We start from the raw sequence: 22,145 nt of genomic DNA, 5'->3' as shown, positions 1-22,145 counted from the left end.
CAGCCCCGGGACGTGGGTGTGTGAGCCAGCAGCAGGACAAGGATTCCCCAAGGCCATCCTTCCCCAGGAGGCCTCTGTTCTCCAAGCACAGGGGCCGGCCTGCGAGTCAGTTTGTGTAAGAATTCCTGAGAGTCTGCATATTGGCTCCCCTCCTGAGGGCCCCCACGGCAGACTTCCAGAGCACCTCCCCTACCAACCCCATCAATGAAGTGGGCATGGCAGCATCTCAGCCATGATCCTAGGACCCCAAATTATTTTGAGTTGGAGCTGAGTAACACGTCCCAAGGCAAAAGGTGAGGTGGCCCTTGGCCAGCAGTGGTGTTTGCAAAAGGAACAGGGGTCATCCCGCAGGGCTGCAGGGAGCCTGCAGGGGGTGTTCTGGTGTCTTCCTGCTCCACAGAGCAGTCACCCACTGAGCAGAGAGTGGGAAGACTGAGGGGGGGACCTGGCCACAGAGAGGCTGGGTGGGGGTGGGGGGGCTTCGCCCAAGGGGGCCCAGCCCCTGCAGCTGCTGTGCTCGCAGCCCGCCTCCTTCCAACAATGGGTCTGGTCGTGGGGGCCGGGCTCCAGCCTGACCTATTCTTCCCAGCTGGCGGTTTAGGAAGGAAAGCACAGGGGGAGCTCCCAGAACCCCTCCCGCAGGGGCAGAGCCATGAATAAATCATTGGGGTCAAAAGCAAGGCTGCTGGGAGAGACAAAGGCCCAGGCTTGGCATTGTTCGTGACAGAAAGAAGCTGCAGGGACAGACACCCCCCCTCCCCCGCAACAAGTGAGGTCCATGCCTCCAGCCCACCCTGGGGCTCCTGCCAGGCTTCCTACCTACAAACAGGACGAGGCAGGGGCCCTCGTTGAGCTGCACAGCATTGGAGTCGGAGAGCTCCAGCACGGGCTTGGGGTGCCACGGGAACTCCCTGCAGTCCTCGTCGTTCAGCACCTCCACACGCCCCTGCCGCGTGATCACCTCCCCCTGGGGGTCCAGCACTATGAGGGTGGGGATGCCTGCATGGGAGAGAGAGCTTGCTTGAGAGTCGGGAAGTGCTGGGAGTGCTGGGACAGATTCCAGGCTCAGCCACTGAACAGCTCTGCAGGCGACTTCTCCAAGGAAGCCGGCAACTCACTTCCCCTCTCCTGGCCTCAGTGTCCTCCACTGCAATGTGGTAAATGGAGGACAGTTCCCTCCTTCTCCCACTTTGTAAAGATCAAAGAGGTCGTGCGTTCAAAGAACTTAGCACGGGGTCCTGGCACATAGAAGCACTCAATAAATCCTCAAGAGATCCCAAAGAAGCAGAAGATACCCCTGCCACCTGCAGGGGACCCAAAAACCTAACCGAAGTGGCGTGAACACAGTCCCACGTGGTGCACTTGCTGTATACGCAAGCCAGCACAGGTCAGTGCTGCGGAAGTCGCACACAGGAGGCGGGAAGTCCGCACACAGAAGGCCGTGCCGCCAATGTGAGCACTGGGGCCAGAGGGGAGGAGCCTGGGGCAGGGGAGGCACACAACAGGGGACAGCTGGCTGCCGGTGAGCTGGCGACCCCACCCCCATCGCCAGCCCTGCTGCTGCGGAGGGTTCCAATACCCGCTCTAAGGGGAACGATCCCTCGAGGGAGCATGCTGACTTTAGAGTCCTGGGCTAGAGTAAGAAACGTGACATAAAACTCTGTGCAAACCACACACATCCCCAACCATAAAGCCCCAAGTGAAACACCAGAGAAAACCCCATCCTGGGTTACAGTCGCATTCGGTATTTCTACCTCCTGGCTCTTTGTACCCCATTGCCTGCTGCCTCTCCGCCAGCCAGGGTGCCCCCTACCAACCACAGCCCACAGCCACGGCTCTGCCCTTTTTGGAGACACTTGTCTCTCCCCTGGCAGCAGCTCCCCTCCCCCGCTCCTCCTAAGCAGCCAGCCCTCCTCTGGAGCTGACCAGAGCTTTAATTTTATATGGGCCAGTGAAAGCCATAGCAATTTAATATTTATAGACTCCAAAGCATTCAGTGAGTAATTTGCTCCACTGACATTTTGCTTCTCTGTGGGGGGAGAGGACGGACGTCGAGGGACCAGGAATAGGGCCCTAGTGTTCTGTAGCCTGGCACGGCTGTTGGCGCAGCAGGCATGCAGCAGTGGGCCTGTCTTCAAAAGGACTTAAACAAGTCCATTATGTTCACACCTATTAGAAGAAGTGGCTTGGCGTGTTGGAGAACAGGTCGAGAGAGAAACGGGCTCTGGAGAACCGCCATTCCCACCGCATCGTGTGCAGACGCGTGCAGCCTCAGCTCCTGCGGGCTTTGAGAACATTCTCAGGGCCAGCCAGGCCTCCTGAGGTGTGTGTCACACAGAGCACAAGAGACTTGGCGTGTTTCCAGCCTCGTCCGTACAGCTGCACGTCAGCCTCCAGCATCTGGGTTCCCCAACCCCGAGGCCGCCCATCGCCATGCCCCACGTCCAGTGTGCTCTGGCAGAGTTCTCTCACCAGAGCTGCTGTGCTTCTGACATCGGGCAGTCACCAGTGCTGGGCTGACCGGGGCCTTCCCACGGCTACGACCAGACAGAGCAGCGGGCCTGCTCGTAGCCCAGACCTGGGACGCTGACTTGGTCTGTGGAGGACGAGCAGGCACAGAGGGCAGAGAAGGGAAGAAAAGTAAAATCTGAAGGCAAAGAAACCCACTTCCTGGTTGGGTGCCTCAGTTTCTCCAAGGGACTCCTTTCTAAGCGGCCTTCTCCGCTACCGCGGCTGCAGCGTCGTCTCTGGAGTCCTTGCCGGCGGGGCCCAGCAGGACAAGGCCAGGGAGCCCCCACCGGGCTGCCGAGGCGTCCTCCGCTGGTTGCACCGAGGAACAGCACCCCTGGGCCTTGGCTCTCCCCGCCGTTCCCCGCAGTTGCACAAAAGCAAAGGCCCCGCTCGTATTTGTGCTTTGAGCACCGAAGCCCACGTCGACGAGCCCAAGGGAACCGTGTGCGCCTGCGGTGCATCAACAGAAAGCAGGTGGGAAAAGAACCCCAGTCAGACACCAAGCCCGAGAGGCCCTCTCTGGCGCACGCCCTGGGCCAGGCCCCCTTGCCGTCACCCAGTCTCGGCTGAGCCGCGGGAAGAAGAGGAGCGCCCGGGGCTGGCACGGCCACGCTGCTTCCCTACTCCCCATAACATTCAGCCGTGAGAGCTACGGTTCCTCCTCTTTTCCCGGCTGGCCAAGTCACCCCCTACGGTCATCGGGCCGCAAGTGGCCACGCTGACAGGAGCCCTGGTCTGCCGGTGGTTTTTCTAGCCGGCCAGTGCGGCTGGGGGCTCTGGCAAGTAGGCGACGGAGGCCCCCCACCCCGCATCCACAGCTTTCTGCCCTTCCTCCTCAAGGCGGGGGGGGGGGGGCTGGGGCTGCCACCCCCTCTGCTCTCTCCTCCCCAAGGCAAGCATTCCCCGCTCCCCTCCCTTGAAGCAGGTTCCCTGAAGCAGAGACTTCTAAGGAGAAAATAGGGCAAAGCCTCTAATGGGAAACCGAAAGGGAATGGAAAATTTCTAATAGATGCTTTCGTACAAAATAACTTCCACGTCGGCGAGGGGCTTCTCTGAAGGGAATGCAGAAGGGCATCTCATCGCTGCTCGAGCTTGTCGGCTCCCGGCTGGCATGGCCAGGATGGCTGAGGAAAGTACAGGGAGAATTCTAAGGACGGTCCAGGCCACCCACGTAACTCCTTGGAGCCTCATCTGCACAGCTGTCACAGCGGGTGGAGACAGCGTGAGGAGGGAACAAGAGGAGGGAACAAGAAGTATCAAATGCTGCAAGCAGGGCATCTGGTGTCCAGTGAGTACTCCATCAATACTGGCTCCTCTCAGAGGGAGCTCATCGGTACTAGCTTTGGTCATCCCTGGGTTGACTATCTGGCTCACGGGAAGGCAGAGCTACAGAAGACTGGTGCTTGGTCTAGTGAGAGGAACAGCAGCCTCTGCGCTAGCTGGAGGAAGTTAGCTACGGGAACAGAAGGCAGGGACAATGTCGACGCCGCAGCAAGGGTTCCGGGAACCGTGTGACGTCTTCCACACGGGGGGTTGGCGTTCTTTCACTTGCACCATCCGAGCTTAACGCTGCGCGGAAGAACGTAACACACCCACGCTCCTGGACAGAGCTTCTGCCTCAAGCCCCCTGCCCTGGGGAGCTGGGCCATGCCATAAGCAGTGCCTAAGAGTCCCCTTCGCGGCCTCCCGCAAAACCTGCAGAAGAAAGAGCAAGGCCGAAAAGCCTGCTCCAAACCGCTTCCTCCTGGGAGGAGCCTGGCTGTGAGTCTTTTGAACAATCTCCAAGCCGTGTGTCCCGAGCCTGTCCTACATTTAGTTTGGCTGCTCTTCTACTACCGAGGGAAGAGCAGGTTTTGAAGGAGGTGGCAGTGGAAGGGCCTGGGGCAGCAAAGCTCAGTCATACAGCACCCTGGGCAGCGGGACAGGAGCTGGGCAGGGTTGTCACCCCGAGAGCTTTCTTTCTCTGCTTCTAGATGGTGCAAAGATCTGAGGGGGCTGGGAGTCCTCACGCAAGATTCCTAGGAGCTGGAAGAGAAATGGAGGAAAAGCAGTCCCTCGGCAGGAAGAGCGCAGGCAGGTCAGCATGCGTGATCCCATCGTGGGGACTACAGCAAGGTGGGAACGGTTCGTAACGTACCGCGAAGTAGAAAGAACACCCAGCGCTGTGTGTACGATTACAGCTCTGGGTAAGGACGTATGCGTGTGGACAGAGACCAAAAGGGACTCAGAACAGGAAAAACAAGTGTGTAGTAAGGCAGGAATGTGGGTGAGAGCAATACGGATTTGAGTTTTCNNNCTGTTATGATAAATTTGTATTAGCTTAAAATAAAAAGCAAAGAAGAACTGGAGGGCAGTCGGGCAGGGACGCCATACACAGGGCACGCCTTGGCCACATCGCTTGCCAGTTTCCTCCAGCAGCTCCCTCTGCACCCCCTGCTGGCTCCCGCCAAGCAGCCCTTGCCTGGAGAGCTCAGGGAGGGAGAGGGCAGCTGGTCTGGGTGGTGCAGCTCGGGAGAATCACCAGGCAGGGTGCAGGGTTGGGTCTGGCCAACTTGAACTTGGCCCGCAAGCTGCTGGGGTGTGTGTCTGCGTCGGGAGGCACAAAGACATTTATGGCACCGTTCTGTGATACAGAGAAACCAGACACAACCGAGTGCCCATCGACAGCCTAACGGCTACATAAACTGCGGTCCATCCCTCAGTGAAACCCTTCTCGGCACTGAAGAGAAATGAACCAGATATCAACACCAACAAGGAGAAATCTTGAACACATAATGTTTAGTGAGAAAAGCAAGTTACAGAATATTACGGCATGTCAGCACTTAAGTATGCTTCTAAAAAACACACCCGGCACGACTATATATTATTCATGGATTCATACATATGCAGTAAAAATATGAAAACCAATTATGAAGATACACATGAAACGTATGGTAGCATGCTCCCCGGGGAGAGCTGCGGAGGGAAGCCCACCTTTGTCTGTGTTCGCGCTCCCATTTGTTTAGATCGTGAACACCCGAAGCAAAACCGGCACTTCTAGGGGGTGGCCACGTGGGTGCTTGTTCTCATTCTTTGTCCTTTCTTATTTTTTCTTCTTTATGTTCTCCAAGTTAAATGAGACACCCAGAACAGGACACTGAGGCAGTGCCCAGCCTGCCCTCGCGATGCCCATGGGGCCAGCCCTTCAAACACCGACGTGGGTCTATAAAACACACCGGCACTGGCCCCTCACCCTCCACTGACAGAAAAACACGGTCGCCAGACGCTTTGTCTCTATAAAATCAGTAGGTCCTGCCTCAAATTCATTTTGTGATGGGGATGGGAAAGAGGGCCAAGTTCGGGAAAGACAGAAGGGGATGGCGGGAATCAGAAAAGGAAGGAGCGAAAAGGGAAGAGGAGAAGGAGACAGCTAAGGAGCAGGGAAAGAGGGAGACAGAGAAGCCAAGAAGGAGACCCTGCAGCCCAAGGCCCTCACGCTGCCGCCCCCACCCCCAGCCAGGCTGGAAGCACCATCTTGCTCCAGGGCTGTTCTCCTGGAGGTGGGGCCTGCGTATTCCTTCTGTCCACTCAGTCCCCTACACAGCCCTTAGGCTGTTTGCCTTCCCCTACGGTTGGGGCCAGAGGAGGGGAGAGGAGGAACAAAACACTAGGACCCCCAACCCCGGAGAGAAGGGGTGCTAAGCCTCCCTGCAAAGAACACAGTGTTCTCTGACAGCCAGGATTAGACAATTGCTAATGCGATTTGCCTTTTGCCAAGTGTGTCGAAACCCTTTCCTTAGAAAGGCATTTTTAAACAGCTTATAGGGCTGCAAATTCCCCAGTCTGCATAAAGCCATGGGAGTAGGGAGGCCAGGACTCAGTAAAAGGGCCGCTCCCAAGGGACGAAGGAATGCCAGGGCCTCGGTGAGCCCCGGTGGCCTGGTGAAGCTGCCGGTAACATGGCCTGGGCTCAGCCCAGAGCGCCAGAGGGAGCCAGCGACCGGCCGCCGCCAGCAGCAGCAGAAGCAGGCCCTTCGGCTTGGCTAGGCCAGATGCGAGCTCATCGAGGCCTGTAGCAGTTTGGTAATGACCTCTAGATCTGGACGCTGCCACGGCCAGCTGGATGGGCACCTCGACAAGGCATTTTATTTTTATGCAAGGCGTCCTTCAGGACGCTGGGTGGTGCTCGGAATCCAGTGATGCTCTGGGTCCAGCTTCCAGAACGCTCAGAGGATCCTGGGTTCTTTTCGCATTACCCATTTTCATCGGAGCTTGTCAGCATAACACAGGGCAGCTCCGTCCTCATGTGTCTCGGTACACGGAGTGACCATCAGATCAGGTTACAGGCTCACTGTAAGGCACGGGCCAGGTGGAGGTGGCTCAGCTTGGGTGAGGGCGGGGGGATGCACCCGGGGGAAAGCACCTTCATTCGAAGGCCTTAGGGGGATACAGAGTCAACCACGGAGCGTGAGCTCTGCCAGACACAGCCCGGCAGGATCTGCTGAAGACCGGATCCTCAAAATAGCAAGAACCCTCTACCGACCCTGCGTACGTGTGGAGGCTGTGTATACGGTGATATTGTAAAGTAGTAAGAAATACACAATCGGTCTTCATCCCCAGTTCCTGGCACTGAGTCCCTAAAACCCTTATAATTTCCTGAGTGGAAGGGGTAAGAGGGACCTCCTGTTACAACATTTGGTCTCAGATCCTGACACAAGAGCTTCTAAGACCCCTGAAATCTGGGAGTGGTAAGTATCTTTGTATGTTAGTGAGATGACCAGTGGCCGGGGGCCCCTATATAGCTTCAGAAGGTGGGGGCTGGTGGCCAGAAAGGCCTGATTAGAAGGTTGGAACTTCCAGCCGGCCCCCCTTACCTCTGCCCTCTGGGGAAGGAAGAGAAGGACTGGAAGTTGAGCTCATCAACAATGGCCAAGGATTTAATCAATTTTCTTTGTAATGGAATTTCCAGAAAGACCCCTAACTGGTGGGGGCGGACAGCTTTGGGTTGGTGAACACGTGGGGATGCTGGGAGGGTGGTGTGCCCAGAGGACATGGGGCTTCTGTGCCCCTTCCCACACACCTAGGCATCAGTTCCATCTGGCTCTTCCTGGCTTCTAGACTTTACAATAAACTGCTGATAGTAAATAAACTGCTTTCCTGAGTTCTGTGGGCCAGTCTAGCAAAGTACCAAACCCAAGGAGAGGGTCATGGGAACCCGATTTATGGCCAGCTGGTCAGAAGTATGGGAGGCCTGGACTTAACAATGAATGTCTACAGTATGGGGGTTCTGGTGGGACTGAGCACTCCACATAGATGGTGTCAGAATTCAACTGACTCGTAGGACATCCAGGTGGTGTCAGAGAACCCAGCAGGTGAGTATGGGAGGAAAACCCTCACACACATTTGGTGTTGGAAGTGTTGTGAGTAGGGGCACCTGGCTGGCTCGGTTGGTGCAGGGTGCAACCCTTTTTCTTTTTTTCAATAAAGATATTTTTAAAATTTTATTTACCAGAGGGAGAGACAGCAAGCAAGCACGGGGAGGGGCAGAGGAAGGGGGAGAGAGAGAAACTCCCAAGCAGACTCCGCGCTGAGCGTGGAACCCGATGCAGGGCTCAATCTGACGACCCTGACATCACGGCCTGAGCTGAAATCAAGAGCCGGGCGCTTAACCGACTGGGCCACGCAGGCGCCCCACGCGCAGCTCTTGATCTCAGGGTCATGAGTTTGAGCCCCATGTTAGGTGGAGAGAGTACTTAAAAATAAAATCTTAAAAAAAAAAAAAGTGCTGTGAGTAAAAAGAGCCCAGAATATCCAGACATACAGATAAACACATCTGTTGAATGACTTTGGAAGTTGTAACCAGAGTCACACAAAGCTCAGAAATACTCAGAATTCAATCAAAAATAATTTTCAGAGTTCCATGACACTATGTGAGTATAGAAGAACAGACAATTTCATCAAGGTTGAAGAGATCAGAGCTGGACTAGAGGCATTTAAATATCTTCAGATGCAAACAAAAGCAAAATCCAACCAAGGGATGGTAGAGCCTGGCAAGGAGCTACCCACTTCTTCTTTTTTTAATAATTGTTTTTCTTTCTTTTTTCTTCCTTCCTTCCTTCCTTCCTTCCTTCCTTCCTTCCTTCCTTCCTTCCTTCCACCCTTCCAGAGAGAAAGTGAGAGAGCACCCAAGCAGGGGGGAGAGAGAAGTGGGTTTCCCACTCAGCAGGGAGCCGGACACGGGGCTTGATCCCAGGGTCCTGGGATCATGACCTGAGCTGAAGGCAGACGCTTAACTGACTGAGCCCCCCAGGCGCCCCAAGGAACTACTCACTTCTAAGACTCAAGAGAAGCATTCAGAAATGATACCACACCAGGGATGTGAACTACAAGGGCTCCAAAGGCGAAGACCATCCTAGGTGGAGGGCAAGGAGCCCAGATGCTGGACCCATGCAACCTCAGTGAGCTGGGAAGAGACTTCCTGCGGCTCAGGTGCCAGGCCCAGGCACCCCACTAAACCCCCTGCTTTCCTGGGCCGTCTCCATCCCGGCTGGAGCACATGGCTCAAAGCCACGGTAGATGCCTAAGAAATGATTCCTGAAGCAAAGCCTGAATGAACAAGAAAGGAAAGAAGGGAGGGAGGAAGGAGGAAGGGAGGGAAAGGAGGGAAGGAGGGGAAAGAACTCCTGGCTTGCAACCTACGAGTCCCCACTCCTTGTCCTAAAGGAGCCATCTATGAGAAAAGAGTCAGCCTTTGCAACTACGCTCGGGAACGGGATACGTGGCAAGAGACTGCACGAGCACAGGAGTCCGCAAGAGGAAGGTTTGCTCCAGGAGAGATGGCAGGGCTGGGGAGGGGAGGGTGTGGACAGGGGAGAAGTAAGAAATGGAGCTGCGGGGGCGCCTGGGTGGCACAGCGGTTAAGCGCCTGCCTTCAGCTCAGGGTGTGATCCTGGCGTTGTGGGATCGAGCCCCACATCAGGCTCTTCTGCTATGAGCCTGCTTCTTCCTCTCCCACTCCCCCTGCTTGTGTCTCCATCTCTGTCAAATAAATAAATAAAATCTTAAAAAAAAAAAAAAAAAAAAGAAAAGAAATGGAGCTGCAAAGGTGTTTGAGACCAGACTGCGGAAAGCTTTGGAAGCCAGGCCACAGCCATGAGGGCTTCTAGGCAAGGGGATGAATCCCACTATCGGAGTCGATCTTCTGGAAGGTTAACCGGGAGCTGCTCTGCCATGTTGGCACGTCCAGCACACTGGGATGAAGCAGGAATACCTGGTGCAAAGGAATGGAGGCGTTCTAGGTGTGTTAGAACACAAAGAGCCCAGGACAAGCCTCCGTGAAGGAGATGCGGAACGAGACATCCAAGAAACAGTGGGGCAGGAAACAGCCAGGTGACGGGGTGATGTGGAAGGAGAGGGGGAAGGGGAAAGGATTTTAGGGGTAGCCCCAAGTGTCCGAAAACAAAAGCAAATGAAGCAAGAGAATAAGGAGGTGAGTGGATTGTAAATATCCCTACTCATTCCCGTGAGACCTCATCCAATTTAAGGGACAACTGGAAAACCCCAGATTTCTATCTCAAGGCCCACCTCCCTCCCAGTTCCAGACCGCTGCAGCCACACCACCCCTTGAGTGTCTAACGGGCATCTCAAATGTAACATGGTCAGAATTAAGCTACCGTTCAACCGAATTCCGTTCTGCTGCTGTCCACGAGCCCCACGTCCAGCGCACACAGCTCTCCCGGCTCCGCCGACGGGGACTGCCTTCTTCCAGCTGCTCGGGCAGGAAGCCGTGGAGCGGTCTCTGACTCGTCCTTCACTCTCCCACCCCACATCGAATCTGTTAGCAAACTCTAGGACTCCCTCTTCAAATTCCGTCAAGAACCCGCCATGTCTTGCCACCCTCACTGCCACTCTCCCTCCCCGAGCACCGCCATCTTGTCCCTGGAGGCCTACAACCGCATCCCAACGCCTCTCCCTGCTTCTCAGCACAGCAACCAGTGGGACCCGACCATTAGCTTACGGGACTCCTCTGCCCAAACCCCCCAGTGCTGGCCCGCTTCACTCAGTGTGAAAGCCGAAGTTTTATTTGCAAAGTCCCTCTCTAGTCTTACCCCCCACCCCAAATTCCCCCTTGCTCATTCTTATCCAGCTACACAGGCCTCACTGTTCCATAAACATGTCAGGTATAGTTCCGCCCCAGAGCCTTCACGCTGCCTGTTTGCTCTGCCTGGAACACACTTCTCTCCCAGACACCCCCAAGTGAATTCTCTCATCATCTTCTCCATGGAGCTGGCCCTGACCCTATTTAAAACTGCGACCCACACCTCGTCCTCCCAATGCCTTTACCTTGCTCTGTTTTCTACCCACAGGACTCATAACTCAATACACCATATGCTTTATTTTTTATTTTTTAAAATTATATTTACTGCCTGTCTCTTTCAGTAAGAATGTAAGCTCCATGAGGTCAGGGGCCTTTGTTTTTTTAGTTCGCGAATGGACAAGCATCTGGCATACGCAAAGCACAGGATTCCATTTTCTTAAATAAAACTTGAACAGGCGGTGCCCTGACCTGAGAGGCCAGCTGCAGCCCAGGACCAGGGCTGGAAGAACAAGAGGGGAAGCAGATTCCCCAAGCTCCATGACGACAGGGACCATGACCTGACCATGCTGGTGTCCCTTGTAGCTAGAGGAAGGTCACATGGTAGGAGCCAAAGCAATGCGAGTGTCTTTGAGAATGTCGATGTTTGGGACAAAGAGAGAGGAATGGTAGCTGTCAGGGATGGAATGTAATGCCCCAAATTTCATATCTGAAGCCCTAACCCCCAATGTATTTGGGGATGGACCTGTGAGGAGGTGATAAAGGTTAATGAGGTCATAAGGATGGCACCCCTAACTGGACAAGGCTAGTGTCCTTATAAGACGAAGAGACAACAGAGAGCTCTCTCCACCATGTGAGGACACAGCGAGCAGGTGGCCACACCCGAGCCAGAAAGCAAGCCCTCACTACGAATCGAATCAGCTAGCGCCCTGATTTTGGATGTCCCAGACTCCAGCTCCGTGAGAAATAAATTTCAACTATTTAAACCACAGTGTTTGTTAATGGCAGCCCGAGCTTTTATGGCTTAGAGAGACCTGAGCATTCCGTGAAGTGGAGGATAAGGAACTAAGAGAGAATGAGAGACAAGGAGGCAAAAAAGGGAAGGAAAAATGGAAGAGGCAAGAGCAAGACTCTAGAAGGACAAAGCCAGGTTCTCAGAAAGCCTGGATGATATTTCTTCTAAGAAGAAAGAAGAAAGGGGGATGGGGGAGACGCCCAGACATTTGGAGTTATGAACTTGACGGTGTCACAGAGATGTTCCTTGGCAGAGAGGAGGGAAACAGGGAATGCAGGGGAGGACGCACCACGGGAGACACCAGCAGGGAGGAGGGGACGGCCGTGGAGCTCAGCCTGTGGTCCCTGGCTGAGCCCCAGTGGGCCCTGCTCCACACCCTTACCCCTCTGCCCTGGCCCAGCCCGTGCAAGGCTGCAAAGGCATGCCCTCGGCACCACCACCCCGGCAACAGGCTGTGCATTTCTCCCTCTGCTGTCTGGGTCGTCAGAGGCCGCGGGATGCAGAAACTCATCTGCCCTGGCCCAGGCACACCTCGCTTTACTGCGCTTCAGAGAATGCGTTTTTTGCAAAGTGAAGGCTTGTGGCAGTCCTGCTCAAGCACGTCTATCAGCACCATTTTTCTAACAGCATTTGCTCATTTCACGTCTCTATGTCAACAGTTCAGTAATTCTTGTGATATTTCAAGCTTTCTCACCATCATTATATTTGTTACGGTGATCTGTGATCAGTGATTAGTAACTTGCTGAAAGCTCGGAGGACGGTTAGCGTTTTCTGGCAATAAACTTTTTAAATTAAAGCACGTACGTTGTTTTTTAGACGTAATGTTGTTGCACACTTACTAGACTCAGGAGAGAGCAACGGTTTTATCACACAGTGTTGATCACATGGTGAGGATTAATGACTTAATGCATATGAAAACGGAACCACGTTTGGTACACGATAAACACTCAATAAAAAAAAACCCCACACTATAGTGTAAATATAACCTTCATATGCACCAAAAAACCCCCAAATTAATCTGCCTGGCTTTATTGAGGTATCGCTTTACTACGGTGGTCTAGAACCGGACCTGCGCCACGTCCGAGGAGTGCCTGTCCTTGTATGAACTCGTACGCGCAGCTGGCTGGTAAGATCAATACAAGAACTTACCAACGACATGCACTTCCAACAGAAACCAGACCCCCGATGCACATGGAACCCCCAGAATGCCAGGAAGCAAAAGACTGTAAGTGACCCTGTGAGGCTGGAGGGAGGCAGAGGCAGGGAGATAGGCCCTGGGCTGGAAGTCACGTGGGCCACGTGTTCCTCTCCCCACAGGTAGGCCTGTCATGAACCCCGGTGTGAGGCCTGGTCATCAGAACTCCCAGTGGACGGTCTGCCTCTGGGAGTTCTCTGCCAGTCTAGAGAGTGTCACTATTGCACTGATCACAACTTTAATCAAAAATTTCAAAAAGCTCCAAAGTGCGAAGGGTCAAATTCAAGGAGACATGGGGCACGGTGCTCGAGTCTCGCTAAGAGGTGGCATCACTGACCTTTGTGCCCTCTCTGCCCTACAGTACATTACAGGCGTCCTATTCTGGCCTTTGCCATAGACACTCTCTATCTAAATGCCATCCACTCGGTAAGGCTCTGCTCCAGAGCCACCTCTTCTAGGAAGCCTTCCTGGTTCAACAGCTCCAAGCCAGAGTCTCATCTGAACTCAGATAATTCCCCGGCAGGGCCCTTCCTTAGGTGCTGCCTTGAGAAGGGTCCTGGGCTTCTCTCTACACTCTCACTTCACTGTGCTTTAGTGCAACTCTGGCTTGATGGGGCCAGAGGCAGACAGCTCAAGGTCAACAAGCAGTGCCTGCCAGGCTGCCTGCGGGAATGAGTCCTAAGGCTTCCCTCGAGAGGTCAGTGATCAAGGAAGCGGTCAGCACACACACGGTGCCAGGGAGACTATAACCCTGAGAGTGAGGAAGCAGGAGGTGGGGGCTAGAAGAGCAGACAGGTCCACCCGGAAGAGAGACTAGCACAGATGGCGGGGGGCGGGGGGGGGGCATGGAGCTAACAAATGAGGAGCAGCGCTCTGGCCGCAGGCGGAGGACGCTTGCTGGCGGAGCCGGGTTCAGCGTGGACCACACACTCCTTCGCTGCGGCGAGCTGGCCGCTGCTTGCCCGCGCACAGGGCCTCCAGGTCAGCTTGCTGATCCTCCACTGAGGGCTCCCCCAAGTCATGACCACACACACACTTCTCAGCCCCACGCCGCCGGGGCCTTAAGAGATGGGGCCGAATCAACGTGTCTCCGAGAACTCCCCATTCTCCTCCTCAGTCGTGGTCAGCCACTTTCTGGAGGCCGGGGCCACACCTAACAACCGTGGCTTCTATGTCTGTAATATTTATAGGTTGGCAGCTGGGGAATCTGAGAGTTCCCTTCTCTGCTGGCTGAAGGCAGACAGAAAATGATCCATTCAATTTTTTTGTGCCCTGCCCAACAGTTTACAGGCCACCCTCCAGCCCTAGGAGTGTATCCACGACTCGTGCTAAATCTCACAGAGCTTGTGATCTCTCCTTCAGAGACTGCTGTTCAGTGCCAAGCCTCGCCCCACTTCCCCAGGGTCCTTAGACACATCTCACGGAGCAGAGAGGGCACAGACTGCCACCCTCAAACTGGCTACGGATAGTATAGACCATATTTTGGTAACTGTTAGTTTCAAGTACTCCACAGCCTAAGCACGGACCTCCAGGAACACCTGCATCGTGCCGGCCTCCCCCCTCCCCCTCATCCCCGGCCTTCCAGGAAAGGGCTCTACTTCGGGGAGGAAAGATCCTGCTCATTGACGACAGGGGCTTGGAAAGAACGTGCCTCTGCGTGGAGCGGGCTCGTGGTGGAGCAGGGTGGCCGCCTGAGGCCCCGCACTTGCTCCACCCTCTGGGACAAGTGTCAGTCTTCTAAGCCCTCATACAAAATGGCACTTATTGGACTTACACTTTCTAGTTCCTCAAGACATCGTCATACTCTGCTCTTGAAATACCTCCCAATGTAAATCTCCTCCTGTCCACTCAAGGGCAGCACTGGGCTACTCTTCTGGTTTCTTATTTCCCAGAGATCAGCACACAGGTTTGGTGGTTAGCAGGAGTTCAAGAAATAGATTCCTATGCGTTTAAAACCACTCTACGCTTCTTCCAAAAAGGATTGGAGGCTGCTTAAAAAGTGTGTAATATAATTCAATAAAAACAGATGAAAATATCCTCCTGAAGGGAAAACAATGAAGCTAAGGTCAGGGGCATGCAACAGAAAAGGTGAGTTTCGCAAAGTTGTAAAGGTGGTTACAAATTCAGCTCTGGGTTTTCTAGGGGCCAAAGGGGAAAAAACACTGTGGTCCATAATGAAATTCAACATATACAAAAGATGAAAGAAAAAAACCGAAAAAGAAAAATCTACCACTTGCTCAAGAGAAGTTCAGCTTCTGCTGGGCACTATAGGATAATTTCCTGAGCATAAATTCCTACAAGTGGGATTTCGAAATTAAAGGTTTCGTAGATTTTTAAAGGCCTTTGAGGTATATTGCCAATTGCTCTCCCGAAAGGTTGTCCTGATTTACATTTCTACTAGCAGTCTGCTCTCTTCCCTACACTGGGGATTATCTTTTAGGGGGGATGGTGGGGGTGGCGGGAATTCTTTGCAAATGAGATAGATACAAATTCAGTTTTTGGCCGTAAATCACGGAAGTAACTTATGCTGAGTATTTTTCACGTCATATGAAAATGATACGACCCTATCTTATCCATCTGCTGGATGAACTGCCTACCTCATACCCTATACATACTTCTTACTAAATTCTCTCTCTTTTTAAAAGATTTTATTTATTCATTTGCCAGAGAGAGAGAGAGAGAGCACAAGCAAGGTGAACGGCAGAGGGAGAGGGAGAAGCAGACTCCCCACTGAGCAAGGAGCCTGATGCAGGGCTCAATCCCAGGACTCTGGGATCACGACCAGAGCCAAAGGCAGATACTTAACCAACTGAGCCATCCAGGTGCCCAATTCTGTCTCTTTTTTTCTAAGGAGATCTTTTTTCTATAAAAGATACTGATTATTTGCCATACATGTTATTAATATTGTTGGTTGCCTTTGTTTAAGCTTTTTGACACCCCAAAGTTATCTTTTTTATTGTAAAACGAAATCCCCCCCCTTTCCCCCAAGTTAATCAGTTAAATATTTATTAAGACCCAACACTGAAGCCTCTCAATTTTACTGAGAGGATAAGTAACTAGTTCAAGGTCACTCAGCGTGAGGTAGGAACAGGACTGAGTTGCTGGTGGCCTAGACTACAGAGGTGGTATCAGTGAGGGCGGAATAAGACAGGAAACAGGACAACAATGCCCCAGGCAAAGATCCAAGAGGCCCCAGGCCTGGTAGAGGTAGGACAGCTGACACTTTTTGGTATGTACCTCTAAGATGCCTCCCCAGTCACCTGTGAGGGTACGCTCCAAGGCCCAACCATGTCGCACAGAGTTACGTTTTGTGCACATTTGTGTGTGAGTACACGCATGTGCACAGACATGTATAGAAGCTGGGAGAGGAGGGCAGGAGAAGCCAGAACATGATTGAAAGGCCTTTGTTAGGGGCGTCAGAGGAAGACACACATCAAAGACATCTGCTAGTGTGTACGGTGAATAGGGAATAGAGATAACTCAGGAATGTCTCTGTACTGCTGCAAGGACCAAGAAATCTATGGTCCTCAGAAGAAGCAGGGCACAGCTGTGTATAAACATGGGCACTGAAGGGCAGCAAAATCTAGGTAACCCTAAGGAAAGATCTGGAACTAGCCAGCCTACCAGTGGGCCTCACCTCGAGCCTCTCCAAGAACTTCTAGTCACAACACAGGGACTGCGGCTAAGGGACTCACACTGGCTGGCTGTACCCCTTTTCCATGATGCAGTTAAAACAAGATTGTCACTGGACGCCTGGGTGGCTCGGCTAGTTAAGGGTCTGCCTTCAGTTCAGGTCATGGTCCCAGGGTCCTGGGATCACCCTGCATCAGGTTCCTTGCTCAGCAGGGAGCCTGCTTCTCCTTCTGCCTGCCACTCCCCCGACTGTGCTCACTCGATAGCTTTCTGTCGCTGACAGATAAATAAAATCTTAAAAATAATAAGACTGTCACATCTCCCTTAAGTGACACACAGAGTTACCTCTGGGGTGAATATCCGAATCCTAGGAGCAAGAAGGTATGTTTTTTAAATGAACAAAGAGGACTGAGGAAAATATTTATAAAACCATCAAGCCCTGTCCTTTCCCTGTCATACTCTTTGATAGCAGAGGACCCTTGCTAGGGCTGAAGCCAGGTCTCTTCTGTCACACTCCAGCCCTCTTTCCCAGCAGCCCTACACTGGCAGGGCCTTTGTTTCTTCTGCCAACAACACTCTTTCCTCTCCATTTCACTAAGGCGACTCCTATGGTTTCCAGAACTTGGTTTGAGCATAACATTCTCATCTTCCCAACCAATCCGGATTTCCCTGTTACAGGCCCTGCTAGCACTGGGGACACCTTCCTTCAGAGCCCTCACGATTGCAACTTACACTTATTTGTACAATTGACTGATGGGGTGAGTCTCCCTTCTAGTGCTGTAAGCTACCCGAGGGTAGAGATTGGGTCTGTTTCTACTCAAGACTGTATCTTCCACACCTGGGAGAACAGACATCCTCTAATCAGCCCTCAGTAAATACTTATTGAGTGAATGAATAAATGAATTCAGAGACCTGAAGTTTCGCTTATGCTCACAAAGGGGCAACATAACCCTCTGTTCAGTACCACTGACCAAAGGTCATTCTGGACACTCATCTCAACATCTGCCGCTCCTACAGCACGCGTTTTAAGTCTCTGCAAACAAAGCGCTAGAAGAAAATAAGCCTGTGATATCTTCTTTAAGTCACTCAACCCCATACCCTTCCTTCTAGACCAGTAAACAATTCCCTATCTATCACTCAGCTTTTGTTTGGGAAGGGAACTGATGTCATCTCTCTCTCTCTCTCTCTCTCTTTTTTTTTAGTTGAAAAAGTGGTTTATTATATGCATTTTCTCTTATTATTATTATTAACATATAAAGTATTATTTGTTTCAGGGGTACAGGTCTGTGATTCATCAGTCTTACACAATGCACAGTGCTCACCACAACACACACCCTCCCCAGTGTCCATCACCCAGCCTCCCCATCCCTCCCACCCCTAGAAGGCATGAGCCTCCAAAATTCTTCAAGGGTTGACAGACCTAGCTTATTAATACCCAAAGTGTGGTCCCTGGGCCACCAGCGTCAGCGTCACTTGGGGGCTTGCTAGAGAGGCAGGGTCTCAGCCCACTCCAGTCAGACTCAGGGAATCCGCATTTTCACAAGATCCTTAGAGGACTCTTATGTGCATTTGACATGGAGAAGCACTGATTTAAAATTAACTGTTCATTTTTTTGAAACCTTAGCTCCAAACGAAGCCATATGCTTACTCTAAAGGGTGAGGAAAAAGCTTAAAGAACCTGATGAGTCCCTGCCTGAGCAGTGGAATTTGTGACTAAATTTTGATTTGTCTTTTTCTCCCCCCCTCTACTCCCTTTAACACAAGAAGCATTGAGAACTCAAATATTAGCTGTGTCTGCCTAGGGCTAACCAGGATCTGGTACTACTGCTACAAAGGAAATGAGTTTAATCCTTTTTACAAAATGGAGATAAAATTGACATACAAGGATGCATTTCATTCTTAGCAGGTCAGTTAAGTGCTTTACCAAGAGAAAACCTGGCTGGGTGAAGGCTGGGGAGAAGGTATTCACATAATAGAGAATAAAAACACAGTCTGTCTCACTTAATCATCGTCATTCCCCAAAACACCACGATTAGTACTTTAAGTCCTAGTTTTCAACCCTCTCAGGAAATGAGTTTTCTCGCCTACAAGGCCGCTCAGCCCTCAGGAGCCAGGAGATGCTCTGCATGTCTTATCCTATGCAAGCGCGCAGCGAGTCTTCGTGGCAGGGATTTATCATGCCCACTTTGCGGATGAGGAAACTGAGGCTCAGAGTCTGACTGATGCAACCAAAGACCATTCCTAGTCCGTCTGACGGAGAACCCCAGGCTAGGGTTTTGGCCACGTCATTTGGGAGCGTGTGCTCTATGGCCCAGCTGTAGCACAGCACACGAGGGCCGCTGGTGAGAAGTGGCTGTTTCACCTGGACGAGTACTTCAGGGAAAAAAAATCGCTTTAATGCGGTATAATTCACATACCATAGAATTAATAGCATGTAATTTTTAAGACGGTAAGGAACATGAACATTTATGGAACTAAAGATGTCCTTTTCCCTCTAAAAGAAAAGCCATGGAGTCAGGAATGCCCACCTTGGATTCCGTACAGCCGGTTGAGGCGTGACCGCCGGGCCTCGTCGGTATAGGGGACTGCAAGCCAGGGCATCTCACTGAAGTACTGGTTGAATGAGTCCTCGGACCTACAGAGACACACATGGAAGCAAGGCTCTATTACCCCCGAAAGCACCACGGCAGGGTCCCCCCGCCTGCTACCGAGCTACGGCCGGGGCTCCGCAGGTGCCAGCGCCCGAACCACCTTGCTCCTCAGACACCAGGTTTCGGGCGGGAATTATTCTACCCCTTCTGGTGTCCACCAAGAAGCAACAGCCTCCACACGCAGGCCGATGTGAACTAGACCACCAGGCCATTTCCAGTAGCCCGCTCCTCTGGGTCCTACCAGTTTAACTCAGGCCCAGCTTCTCATTTTTCAACAGAGACAGGTGGTACTTTTACAAGCAGCCTAGATGGACACGGACACTGCGTTCCCCGTGATGCGTCGAATCTGTGCGTGTAACAGTGCCATGCACAGGGGCACACTCCTGGCCAAGCGGAAGCCTACAGGTCCATGTATAAAACACGCTAGAACGACAGAGCTAACCAAAGTGATAAAAAGCCGATCGGGGGCTCCCTGGGGCGGGGGTTTGAGGGTGAGGACTGACTGAGAGGGCACCTTGTGGTATACTTAACAGTGCTGATTACAGGGGTACATACCTTCGTCAATAGTCACTGAACTGTGTGCCCAAAATGTACTTTATTGTATGTAAATGATACTTCAATCGAGTTGATTTTTTTTTTTAAGCTTTAAAAAAGTGATTGGTCCATGTGGTATGCCTTCAAATTGACCCCCAGTCACATGCAGAGATGGGGATCTGGGGATCGAGCACGGCACAGTGCAGACCGCAAAGATACAGAATGCCCTCAGTGTGCTTCCCAGAGAACCTTCTGTGAACAGGAACTTAAGAAGCAGGAGCACCTGGTGGCTCGGTCTGAATGGGAGCTGGAGTTTTGTGAGGAAGGAGGGTGGCTGATGAGTAAAACCAGCAAGAGGGCCCGCAGCAGAGGAAGTTGTGGTGAAAAGGACCTGAGGTACTCCAGGAGGAGAGCTTGCCCTTCTTGTTTTTAGGACAGCCCCCAGGCACAGTATGTGGCCAGAGTGAAGGAAATTTGTGGCACAGCCATCCCAGCAGGTGTCACATTCCATCAGCCTCTGGATCTTTTCTTTCCATCCTTCTCCTCCATGCCCTTTCATCGTGATCCAAAATGCTGAACAAATCAGAAAATTGCATCCTAATCTCTAATGACCCAGGCTGGAAGTGGACATGGCCCAATATTTACAGTAAGAACAGGTTTTTCTCAGCTCCCCTTCAGACAACTGCACAAGGAATTCTGAAATGTATCTGTCCGTGTGCCAATCATCCCACATAAGCCTTCCCCAACCCCCATCTCTGCGCTCTACCCTTAGGAGGTGAGATGTGTAAGGTAAGAGAAATGCATGTTAACCACCTCTGGAAAAGGGAAACGCGCAGCCACTTGCCCCAGCTCACGTTACCTGTCCGCACTAACAAAGATGATCTCAAATTTCTGGCCTGCCTCCTTGATCTTCCGGTAGGATTCCACCAGCACCCGGGTGAGGCTTCGGCAGGGTGGGCACTGCAAGAGGAGAGGGGGATCCTGCAGCCTGATGCTGAATCTGGCCTTCCCATTTCCCAGCCACTTGCCAAAAGAGACCGGATAAGCAAGACCCAAGCAGGACTGGGAGAGCAAAACCCAACTTATTAAAGAGGCAGAAACAAACATGCTTCTTACAACAGCGAACGTCCAGCACAGGCGCCCCCCCCCCCCCCCCCCCCCGCCACGGCACGCTGGCGGGTGGCAGTTAAAACGAACCCCCTTGGAGACTACTGGAAGCCTCATCAGAATGGGTTAGGAAGACTATCCTTTCAGACCAGTCAAAAGAAGTCATTTTCTTGCTACCACATCATTCATAATAATAAGCACTCATGGCATGCCAACAATGCGTCAGGTGCAGGAGGAGTAAGGACATGGGGAAGTCATGCCCGAGCAGTAGCACCTCCAAGAGCCAACCACGACTGGTCTTGGTGGCAACATCACTGCTTCCTTCCGTCTGGACTGAACACTCACCCAGTGTGCGGAGAAATAGACGCCCACGTGAGACCCCTCCAGGCTGCTGCTCTCCAGGGACTGTCCGTTATTTCTAAGCAAGGGCCCTGCAATGACTTCCCTGAAGGGTTTAGGTCCCCAAGGGAATTCCAAACCTGAAACAGACAACAGATGGTGAGAACGTTGTTAAGACTCTTCCTTATGGCCTCTGACCCAAGGGGCCTCAGAGAGGCAGGGTGTTATCATCAAACAGTATCTGTTAACACCTGGCAGGAACAAAGGCAGAACCCATTCGTGGCAGAGCTCCCCCTACCTCCAAGACAACGGTTCCCGAACCTGGGTGATCACAGGGCCCATCTCCTGGGGGGCTTTTGTACAGTTACCGAAGCCTGGGTCACGCTCTGAGTCTTGGGATCTGGGGCCAAGGCTGAAGATGTATGTCCAAAACAAAGCAAAACCGACTCCCCAGGTAAGTCTGATACTGCGCCAGGTTGGGGAATCACTGCCTCGTGGAGGAACCACAGGTTTCTCCTTCAAGTCCAACCCTGGGATCTCAGGGGCTCCCAACTCTGACAGCGTTTTAGAGTCAGCTGGGGAATTTTAAAATCTGATGCTCCTGGGCCCACCCCCAGAGATTCTGATTCAGTCGGTCTGGGTTGGGGCCTAGGAACCAAGTGAGAATTAAATCCAGTAAGAGGAAAGTAAAACTCACTCAACCCAGATGTTCTACATTCTGATGACACTTAGGCCCCAGGCAGGAAGAGCAACAGTGTTTTCTCACAGGGTGGTCCATGGACCACCGCCTCAAAAATCGCCTGGGGTGGGTGGGGGATGGGAGCAGCACAGACTGGCGGAAAATGCAAGTGGCCAAGCCCACCCTGAAACAAAGGGACCCAAACATCTCTGGAAGCAGGGCTGAGAACTCTGCACTTTTAACAAGCTCGGAGTAGAGTGAGTCTGTGTGTGTGTGTGTGTGTGTGTGTGTGTGTGTGTGAGAGAGAGAGAGAGACTTGAGAAGGTGGAGACTGGGTTCTACCATGCCTTGGTTTCCACTGAGGGCAATTCTTTGAAGGAGGTGAAATTTTTCCTGGGAAAATCTGT

At 52.5% G+C, this 22,145-nt stretch overlaps 1 protein-coding gene across 1 annotated transcript in view; it reads right to left on the bottom strand.

Annotated features, from left to right (window-relative positions):
* Nucleotides 1-22,145, bottom strand: part of NXN (nucleoredoxin) — a 152,497-nt gene that overhangs the window by 6,806 nt on the left and 123,546 nt on the right. The window contains exons 3-6 of the mRNA XM_040641109.1: nucleotides 21,066-21,199; nucleotides 20,473-20,573; nucleotides 18,957-19,063; nucleotides 820-999 (exon numbers count right to left, since the gene is read on the bottom strand). Coding sequence (XP_040497043.1) covers nucleotides 820-999; nucleotides 18,957-19,063; nucleotides 20,473-20,573; nucleotides 21,066-21,199 — 522 coding nt within the window. The remainder of the gene's footprint in view (nucleotides 1-819; nucleotides 1,000-18,956; nucleotides 19,064-20,472; nucleotides 20,574-21,065; nucleotides 21,200-22,145) is intronic.

This window comes from Ursus maritimus, unplaced genomic scaffold (genome assembly GCF_017311325.1).
Source record: "Ursus maritimus isolate PB19 unplaced genomic scaffold, ASM1731132v1 scaffold_24, whole genome shotgun sequence".
Classification (NCBI taxonomy): Eukaryota; Metazoa; Chordata; class Mammalia; order Carnivora; family Ursidae; genus Ursus; species Ursus maritimus.
Note: the sequence above shows the minus strand (reverse complement) of the source record. Positions and strands in the feature narration are given on the sequence as shown.